Below are 11,037 nucleotides of genomic sequence, written 5' to 3' on the forward strand. Positions count from 1 at the left end.
TCTGATGTGAAAAACTTGTTGGATGCTACTATGGAAAGCGTAGGACATGTTACTAGGAACAAAGCAAACTTGCTGGGATAAAAATCATTTCAAATGCCATCTGCATCGGTTCCTATCTTTGATTTTCAATCCTCAAAGGGCGAAAGATCATTTCCAACTGAATTGGAAGACGGAGCGAACATTGCTGAAATTGTTGAGAAGACATTGGCTCTACTTAGCCCTTCTAGATCTAAGAATCTCATCGCACAGGGCGATGATGATGTCTTGATCACTGGATATGCTCCAAGCACTCCACGTGAGTTGTTCCATTCAAAGTATGGTGTAAGAGAAAATCCGTGCTTTGCTCCATCCATCCACGACGGTTATCCAAGCGATGGTGACTAATACTTCAACTGTTGAAGAATAACTCACAAATTTAACAAAAGCAATTGAAGGGTTAATGAAGCATATGCAAGATCAAGATAATCAAATTATTAAGCTAACAGATAGAGTTGAAAGCATGATAGAGGGAGATTCAAGTCATGCACCTGGAAAGCTCCCAATGATGCAAGATAGGGGAGACTCATTTGCAAGGCAAACAACGATTCCTAAAGAATTTCAGATTTCATATGACGGGGTTATTTCCATTGACCAATTGAAAGACTTCATTATGGGAACCATCAAAGATAAGTACGATGTTGTATCCAAGTCTTCTCTCGCATATGCAAAGTCATACACTGCGAGAATTGATAGTTTGAAAATGCCTGCAGGTTATCAACCCCTAAAGTTTCAAAAATTTGATGGTAAATGAAATCCGAAGCAACACATTGCACACTTCATTGAAACTTGTAATAACGCTGGAACCTATGGAGATTATCTTGTCAAGCAGTTTGTCTGTTCCTTAAAAAGAAATGCTTTTGATTGGTATATTGATCTCGAGGCTGGTTTTATCGATAGTTGGGAGCAACTTGAACATGAATTTCTCAACCGCTTCTATAGCACAAGGTGAACCATAAGCATGGTTGAACTCACAAACACACATCAGTGGAAGGATGAACCAGTTGTTGATTTCTTCAATCGATGGAGGAATGCGAGCCTTAATTGTAAAGACCGACTTAGTGAAACTTCTGGAATAGAAATGTGTATCTAAGGAATGCATTGGGGACTTCGCTACATCCTGCAGGGTATCAAGCCTATGTCTTTTGAAGAATTGGCTACACGTGCTCATGATATAGAGCTAAGTATGTCTTCAAGCAGAAATCAAGGGCCACCTGTTTATGAACCTCGCAAAGTGAAGGATAAATAGGAAATAAATAAATGAGGCAAGTTTTTGCCGAAATCTGAGAGCAAGGAATCAATGAATGTTAATGCCTCGCCATTAAAGGTCACTACAAAATTGAGTAAGAAGCAAAGTGTGAAGACAACATCCTTACAGGATAAAGTTGGCTGAAAGTTAACTCTGAAGGAAATGCATTCGAAAGAATATCCATTCTTGGACTCCTATGTCCCAACAATTTTTGAAGAACTCCTTGAGTTGAAACTCATCGAGTTACCCGAAATGAAGTGGCCAGACGAAGCTGGAAAGGCTAATAATCCAAATTATTGCAAGTACCATCGGTTGATTGTCCACCCTATTGTAAAGTGCTTTGTATTCAAGGAGAAAGTCATGGACTTTGCCGCTGAAGGAAAAATCTTGCTTGAGGATGAGAAAGACAGTTCGAATCAAGTCTCTTTCATTTTTGGTTCACTTGTCCTTTGCAATTTTGTCGAAGTACATGAATGTGATGACATCCAAACTGCATCATCACCAAATATGATTAAATTTGGTGATTTTGAACCTATCGATGTGAGCAAACCATTGCTTCTCCCTATGGCATACAAACTAATAGTGGAGGAAAGATCTCAAGAGAAATCACGTGATAATCAAACTGATGATACAGGTTGGATTCTTGTGACTCGGCGGAGACGCTACAAGACAAATTTACAAAGGGAAACAAATAAGCAGTTGACTAGGGTAAAAATGGTGAAAAGACCCCAAAAGAAAATGATAAAGAAGAACTGGAAGAAAGCAAAAATGGCGGAGAATCACTATCAAAGGCTACGTCGTCCAGTGACATTGGAAGAATTCCTCCCAAGTTGGTTACACTCGCAAGCTTCCTATGAATATATCAAGGCCTCATGTTGTAAGATAGATAAAGAAGAGACAAAGAAGGAGGGTCCATCATTGCTGCCACCTCCCTTTCCTGAAAAACTCATTGGAAATTCTGAAGAAGTGGACATTGGTGATACAAAAATCACATTTACCAATGATGATCTTTTGCTTGGTGAAACCCACCATAATCGTCCCCTATTTATGGTTGGCTTTGTGCGAGAATAGAGAATAAGTAGAATCTTGATCGATGATGGGCCTGACATCAATATTTTCCCAATTCGTACTGTCAAAGAGCTTGGCATACCGATGGATGAACTATGTGAAAGTCATTTGATGATTCAAGGGTTCAATCAAGGGGGTAAAGAGCTATAGGGGCTATCAAATTGGAAATAAATATAGGAGATTTGCATTCGAATGCATGGATGCACGTGATCAATGCAAAAACCTCTTATAATATCTTGTTATGAAGGCCATGGATACACGAGAACAAAGTAGTTTCATCCACCTACCATCAATGCTTGAAATACTGTGAAGATGGGGTCGGAAAGAAGATAGTTGTTGATGATAAGCCCTTTACCGAGGCTAAATCATACTTTGCCGATACAAAATTCTACTTAAAGAATTATGTCTCAAAGGTGGGTAAGGTTGATGATGTGATATTGACCAAAAGTGTTGCAAAGAGGGTTGATGTCACAACTAGCAAGGAAAATATTACAGTTGAAAAAGATCAGGTGCTTCATGATAGGAACAAGATGAATAAGGCATCTTCAAGTAAGAAAGTGACTCATGTTCTTCGCTATGTCCCAAAGGCAAGGAAGGTCGAAGATCCATCTTTTGAATTACAAGATAAGGTGTTAAGAGACTTGACCATTCCTATCAAGCGAATTGATGCAATTAAATCGTCTACAAAGTTGCTTAAAGGGTTTGTCAAATCATTAAGCCACAATTCGCTTCTAAATCTAGCACTTCCTACAAAGCACACAGATGAGGGCTTTGACCCAGATGCCTACAAGTTGTTAGCAAAAGTTGTATATGATCACAACGAACCATCCAAGTTGGGAAAGCTCCCGCCTAAACCTTCAAACCCTACTCAAAAGATGATGATGGAGAAAGGGTACCCACTGAAGCAATCACATGAAGGATTTGGTTACAAACAACCCCCAATAATTCGTATCTCCATTAAAAGGGCAAGTTGTAACTACATACTACTAAAGAAGTATCTACGACGCTTAATAACAAGCCTTTTGTGTTTGACCGACTTACGAAACCAAGGACCTCAGTCTTTAATAGGTTGGGACCACTGAAGAAGGAAAACAAGTGTCGTGGAAGTAATGGAAGGATTGGAGCACCTATCTCCCTTAAAAAGAAGATTTTGACCACAAACTACCCAAGTCTGATTCCTTCTAGAATGAGGCGAGAGACAAAAAATATAGTTTCGTGTGGAGAAGTCCTCAAAACAAAGGCTCATACTATAGTCTACACTAAGGAACAGGACGAAGATGAAGAAAGTGTGGGGTCATCATATCATATCACCATTCGTGATGAACAAAATACTTCACCCTATATGGAAATCGAGGAAAAGTGCCTTGATATTTATGTATGTCATCGCATATCTTTCAATAATGGTGATCCTTAAAAGGATGAAGACGCTAAAGATGCACCACCAGAGCTTGAAGAAGGGGTGAAGACAACGGTTGATGCACTAAAAGAAGTCAATCTCGGAGTAGTTGAAGATCCAAAGCCCACATATATAAGTGCCTCTCTAACTGGTGATGAAGAGAGCAAATATATTGAGCTACTTAAGGAGTTCAAAGACGTATTTGCTTGGAGCTACAAAGAAATGTCAGGTTTAGACCCCAAGGTCGATGTTCATCATCTTGCTGTCAAACGAGGTGCTTGTCCTCGAAAGCAAGCACAACGTCGCTTCAGACCTGAACTGGTTTCCTTGATTGAAACCGAAGTTAACAAGCTTATTAAGGCCGGTTTTGTTCGTGAAGTTAAATATCCTACATGGATTTCAAGCATCGTCCCTGTAAGAAAGAAGAATGGCCAAATCCGAGTTTGTGTTGACTTTAGGGACCTAAATAATGCTTGTCCTAAGGATGAATTTCCTCTTCCTATCCCTGAGCTCATGATTGATGCAACAACTGGATATGAGGCGATGTCTTTCATGGATGGTTCATCTGGATATAATCAAATTCGCATGGCACCGGAGGATGAAGAACTTACTGCCTTTTGTACCCCTAAAAGTATATACTGCTACAAGGTAATACCTTTAGATTTGAAGAATGCTGGTGCTACATATCAACGTGCCATGCAAAATATTTTTGATGGCATGCTTCATAAAATGTGGAGTGTTATGTTGACGACTTGGTAGTAAAGTCAAGGAAGAAAGATGATCACTTGCAAGATTTGAGGATGGTATTTGAACGACTTCAGAGATACCAACTCAGAATGAATTCGTTGAAGTGCGCTTTTGGAGTTACTTCTAGGAAGTTCCTCGGTTTTATTGTTCGACATCGAGGTATAAAAATTGATCAAGCTAAGGTGGATGCTATCTTGAAAATGCCCGAGCCTAAATATATTCATGAATTAAAAATCTTGCAGGGTAAGTTGGCATATCTTAGAAGATTTATTTCTAATCTGGATGGAAGATGCCAACCATTTAGTCGCCTCATGAAGAAAGGGGTTCCTTTTGAATGGGACCAAACTTGCAGAAATGCTTTTGAAAGCATTAAGTCTTATCTGATGAAACCTCCAGTACTGGCAGCCCCCATACCTGGAAAGCCATTAATATTATACATTTCGGCACAAGAAAGATAAGTAGGAGCGCTTCTTGCTCAAGGAAACAATAAAGGCAAATAAAATGCGCTTTATTACTTGAGTAGGATGATGACGCCAAATGAGCTCAAGTATTCCCCTATTGAGAAGTTATGTTTGGCACTTGTCTTCTCTATTCAAAAGCTGAAACATTACTTCTAAGCTCATGTTGTGCGACTCATCTCAAGAGCGAACCCTATCAAGTTTGTCATGTCTAAACCAGTCCTAAGTGATCGATTAGCGAGGTGTTACCTCCAGTTTCAACAATTTGAAATTGTGTATGTTCCTCAAAAGGCAGTAAAAGGACAAGCATTAGCAGACTTCCTAGCTGACCATCCGATTCTAGATGATTGGGAGTTATCTGATGAATTTCCTGATGAAGATGCAATGGTCATAGAAATTCAGCCTCCTTGGAAGATGTATTTTGATGGCGCTGCACATCGTGAAGGAGCTGGCACTGGAATAGTGTTTATCACTTCTCAAGGAGAAGTTTTGCCCTATTCTTTCACTCTGACACAACGGTGCTCTAATAATTTTGCTGAATATCAAACACTCATACTTGGGCTTGAAATGGCTGTGGATATCAAACAATTGCAATTACAATTTTTTGGAGATTCCAAGTTAGTGATCAATCAGATTTTGGGTAGCTATGAGGTCAAGAAGCCAGAGTTGGTGCCATATCACAAATATGCTCAAAGATTGGTAAGTTGGCTTGGAGAGGTAACTATTCAACACGTGCTGAGAAAGGAAAATAAGAGAGTTGATGCATTAGCAGCCTTAGCTTCTACATTATCTTTGCCTAATCAGACACAAGTCGCCGTTTGCCAAAGATGGGTAGTCCCTCCACCAAATGACTATGAGGAAGAAGAAAGCGAAGTTGAGCATATTGCTTCTGCTCTTGAGGTTGAAATTAAAGACTGGCGACAACCATTAATAGATTATCTTTGTTACGGTATATTGCCGGAAAATCCTTGAAGGAAAACGGAAATCTGAAGGAGAGCCCCTCGTTTTCTTTATTACAAGAATACACTCTACATATGATCATTTGATGGAGTGCTCATACGTTGTTTGGGGACTGATGAATCCCTTCAAGCCTTGCAAGAAGCACACTCTGGAGTATGTGGTGTGCATCAATCTGGGCGAAAACTTCATTTTCACATAAAAATAATGGGTATTATTGGCCAACCATGGTGAAAGATTGTTTAGATTATGCTCGAAGGTGTAAACCTTGCCAATTCCATGCTAACTTCATACATCAACCACCTGAAGTATTACACCCAACTGTTGCTTCTTGGCCATTTGAGGCTTGGGGTTTGGATGTTGTTGGTCCATTGCCAAAGTCTTCTAGTGGACATCTATATATTTTGGCCGCAACTGATTACTTTTCGAAGTGGGCAGAAGTTGTTTCTCTTAAGGGAGTAAAGAAGGAAAATGTAGCTAACTTTATCCGAGTCAATATTATCTATCGATTTGGCATTCCGCGATATATATTGACGGACAATGGTAATCCATTTGATAACAAATTGATGAATAAAATATGTGATCTTTTTGGCTTCAAGCAATGCAATTCCTCCATGTATTATGCTACTGCCAATGGACTTGCTGAAGCATTTAACAAGACACACTGCAACCTGTTGAAAAAGGTTGTTTCTAAGTCTAAGAGAGATTGGCATAAGAGAATGGAAGAAGCTCTTTGGGCATATAGGACCACATATCGCACACCAACGCAAGCAACTCCTTATTCACTTGTTTATGGAGTTGAAGTAGTCCTTCCACTTGAGCGTCAAATCCCATCGTTGCAGCTTGCCATTCAAGAAGGACTCACTGATCAAGAAAATGCTCGGTTACGCCTTGAAGAATTGGAAGCTCTTGATGAAAAGAGGCTGGAAGCTCAACAAAGCCTTGAATGTTATCAAGCTCGCTTGTCTCGGTCTTTTAACAAAAGGGTGCGCCTTAAATCTTTCCAAGTGGGTGACCAAGTTCTTGTAGTCAAAAGGCCTATTATTACCTCTCGTCGATCTGGGGGAAAATTCTCTGCTAAGTGGGATGGACCAGATATTGTACAAGAGGTGTACTCAAGTGACACTTGCAAGATAGTTGACTCAGAAAGTTTGCGGATTGGCCCCATCAATGGGAAATTTATGAAGAGATACTATCCTTAAAGAAAACAAATACGCTCCTTAACGCATGAGCATAAATTGCATGTTACTCCTAGCCCGCAAGAGTATAAACTGTGCACGATCAAAAAAAGAAGAGTCCGCTAGGTTGAAAACCTCGAAAGAGGCGGCTTAGGCAAAACTCTGATAGGTTGAAAACCTCGAAAGAGGCAGCCTAGGAAAAAGTTAAGACACAAAAAAAAGAAGAAAAAAACACCTATTTCGAACTACGGAATGACTTGATCCTCTTCACCGAGGTACGTAGGCAGCTTAGAGTTTCATTCTAAGTTCAGTCATATGAGTTCAAAAATACATATTACCTAAGGCATTATTCAAATGAGGTACGATGGAATATAATTCACTTGATTGACACTTGAAAATTAGGTGTACATGTATTCTTTCGTTGAAATCTCTATCTTATCTTGATGGCTCAATGGGGGAAAGCCCTCCATGTCAAATTGAGGTCTTTGATGGATTGATTGTAGTTTCTTTAATAAAAGGCTAAATATTCAAGTTGAAGGCTCCAATTCTAAGTCAAGTTGATTTTGTCAAGTCTATTACAACATCAATTTAAAGTATTCAAGCCCTCTAGGTCTTAATGTTGTAATTTTCAAGTCCGCCAAGTCTTCAAATCCATAAAGTATTAAAAAAACTCACTTGTTATAAATTGCATAATGACTTAATCCTCTTCACCGAGATTGGTACCTTCGAGACAATTATAGTCTTTAGCAGGCTGCAAAGTTTTCAAGGTCGTCATGTCTTTGAGCTGAATTCTTCAAATTTGCTAAGTCGTCAAGTTGAATTCTTCATATTTTCTATATGAAGTATTTGAAGTCTCTAGCATGCTAAATTTTCAAGTTGAAGTTGAGTTAAATTCTTCTGATCCGCTAAGTCTTCAACTATCCAAGTCTGGCACGTCTCCAAGTTGAATTCTTCAAAGTGGCTACATCTTCAAGTTTAACTCTTATATTTTAACATTCAAGTTGAATTCTTAAAATATACCTAAATCTTCGAGTTGAAGTCATCAAGTCCACCAAGTCTTCTGAGTTTTTCAAATCTGCTAAGTGATGATGAGACCTTTGAATTCGACATATCTTCAAGTTAAAATCTTCAATTTTGGGAAGTCCACAAACTGAGTTAAGGTCTTCAAATTCACCAAATCAAGTTGACGCATTCGAATTTGCCAAAAGTTGAAGTCTTCAATTCTGCAAAATTTTTAAGTTGAAGTCTCTAAATCTACTAAGTCTTCCAGTAGAAGCCTTCAAGTCTGTCATGTCTTCAAGTTGAAATCTGCAAGTTAAATTCTTCCAAGCACCAAGTCTTCAACTGAAAGCCAATAAGAAGCCCCCATAATAGTCTTGAAATCTTCAAATTGATATGGCCTTCAATTCTTTAGTTGGAAGCTTCAGCATATCTCCAAGTAAAAAAAAATTCATTCAACTGTGAGGTTATCTTTACTAAAGTGGTATCTTTGGAAGTAATTTCTTCTTCTACCTGCAAAAAAAAAAAGGGAAGGAGAAACATATCTATATAAAGGATATTATAAAATTACCTATGAAGATTGAAATTGAAGAGATATTCTTGGTGGTCAGTTTTTTTTCATGCTTCATACAATCTCTAATACTTGCATCTCGAAATGAGGACGAGTTTTCGTTCATTTGCACCAAAAGGTCAAATCTTTTTGGCGGTAAAGTAAATCTGCAAGTTAGACTCTATAAATTATCTTCGGTGGTCTTCGCCTTGGACAAAATATAATCTTCAGCTTAGATGGTGTAATGGTTTTAGCCTCGGACAAAGTAAAGTCTTCAGCTTAGATGGTTGTCTTTGCCTTTGCAGAATATAGTCTTCAGCTTAGCCGGTATAATATACCTTGCCTCTTATGAAGTAAAGTCTTTGGCTCAGACGGTGTAATGGTCTTCACCTCAGACAAAGTAAAATCTTTGGCTCAGACGGTGTAATAGTCTTCACCTCAGATAAAGAAAATCTCTGGCTTAGATGGTGTAATGATCTTCACCTTAGAGAAAAATAAAAAAATCTTTGGCTCAGACGGTGTAATAGTCTTCACCTCAGATAAAGTAAAATCTTTGGCTCAGACTGTGTAATGGTCTTTGCTTCGGATGAAGTAAAGTTTTCAGCTTAGACATTGTAATAATTTCCGCTTCAAATAAAATAAAGTCCTTAGCTCAGACGGTGTAATGGTCTTCGCTTCAGACAAAGTAAAATCTTTGGCTCAGACTGTGTAATGGTCTTTGCTTTGGATGAAGTAAAGTTTTCAGCTTAGACAGTGTAATAATTTTCGCTTCAAATAAAATGAAGTCCTTAGCTCAGACGGTCTAATGGTCTTCGCTTCAGACAAAGTAAAATCTTTGGCTCAGACTGTGTAATGGTCTTTGCTTCGGATGAAGTAAAGTTTTCAGCTTAGATGGTGTAATTATTTTCACTTCAAATAAAATGAAGTCTTTAGCTCAGATGGTGTAATGGTCTTCGCTTCAGACAATAAATCTTTGGCTTAGATGGTGTAATGATCTTTGCCTAAGATAAAGAAAAATCTTTGGCTTAGACTGTGTAATGGTCTATGCCTCAGATAAAAGGAAGTTAAATCTTCAAACAAGATGAAGTCATTAGCTTAGACGGTATAATGGTCTTCGCTTCAAATAAAATGAAGTCTTTAGCTCAGACGATATAATGTTCTTCGCTTCAGACAAAATAAATCTTTGGCTCAGACAAATTAATGATCTTTGCCTCAGATAAAAGTAAAATCTTCTATTTGAGATGGTGTAAAGCCTTATCCTTGTTCAAAGCAGTGACATTGTCTTGTATGAAGTAATATTTTTTTGCCAACATGAGCAACGTTTCAGGCAGATACTTTTCTTTGAAATCACTTCGAATTTGCTACTTTCTTGAGCACTTGATAGAAAATTTCAGGAAGAAAGTAACAATAAATATTCGAAGATATCAAGGAATTACCGAAAGAGAAAAGAGACGATCTCTTCGAGAGGACAAGAAGTCGTGCAAGTTGCTAGCCCAGACAGTGGAGATACTGTTTAACCAAAAATCTGAGTCTTTGGTCAAAGCTAAAAAGAAATTCGGGTTACTGATAATCAGGAGATAAAAATAAAATACTCTTGAGAACGATGGTAAAGAAGCAAATAGATGTATATTTCAATGAATTCTCAATAGTATCCCGTGTCCTTACAAATGATGATACTTCTCCTTTTATAGATAATTCTAAGTAAAGGAATGAAGCCTCATCTTTAATGATATAATCATGAGTAATAAATGATATTAAATAAGCCGTTATACAATCATTCCTATTAAATACCGACTTCATAACGTATCAAGTATTTAATAATGAATTTGGACTCCTTTCTGTCACCAGATCTTTGCTTTCAATGCCTTCTATCCGTTGGCTGTAGATAACTTAAATTGGTACGAGACTCGTATCTATACGTTGTCTCGTGCCTATTTAAATTCTTCTTCCTGTGGCTGTTTCCATCCGTGCCTCTTAGTCAATTGCTGCGCTTTGACCATTTAACTAATCCACGTGTCATGCCACATCATCTTTTAATATAAACTCAGTTTTTTCCCAATACAGATAGTCCCCCCACTTTCCATTTTTTTTATCAATTAAATAATTGGGAAGTGGATCTTCATGTAAAAGGAATTTTTACCGTAATTAATGCTCATGACAGTACTAACGTCTTATCAGTCTTTTCCATTTAATGTTCTGCCCATGTGTCATTTTCTAATTGATTCCACTATTCATACTCTTTTTCGAGACTTCTTCACTTTCACTATTTACGAAGTGATAGCTGCCTTTATTATAGGCTTTTCATCATTATACTTTAAAAAGTTGACGGTTCCCATTTTACACATAATTTTGTCTTCTTCACAAATCTTCAGCACATACTTCCTTCTTAACAATGTCTT

General features: G+C 38.0%; 2 protein-coding genes across 2 annotated transcripts; both read left to right on the plus strand.

The window, feature by feature from the left end:
- Nucleotides 1–2,437: 2,437 nt before the first annotated feature.
- Nucleotides 2,438–4,508, plus strand: LOC142166988 (uncharacterized). The gene is made up of 3 exons (XM_075227135.1): nt 2,438–2,475; nt 2,601–3,318; nt 3,771–4,508. Exons 1-3 carry the CDS (start codon nt 2,438–2,440, stop codon nt 4,506–4,508), a joined length of 1,494 nt encoding a protein of 497 aa, XP_075083236.1.
- Nucleotides 4,509–5,161: 653 nt separating this feature from the next.
- Nucleotides 5,162–5,926, plus strand: LOC107808625 (uncharacterized). The gene has a single exon (XM_016633148.1). It carries the CDS (start codon nt 5,162–5,164, stop codon nt 5,924–5,926), a length of 765 nt encoding a protein of 254 aa, XP_016488634.1.
- The last annotated feature ends 5,111 nt before the right edge of the window (nt 5,927–11,037 follow it).

Source organism: Nicotiana tabacum, chromosome 12 (genome assembly GCF_000715075.1).
Source record: "Nicotiana tabacum cultivar K326 chromosome 12, ASM71507v2, whole genome shotgun sequence".
NCBI classification, from domain to species: Eukaryota; Viridiplantae; Streptophyta; class Magnoliopsida; order Solanales; family Solanaceae; genus Nicotiana; species Nicotiana tabacum.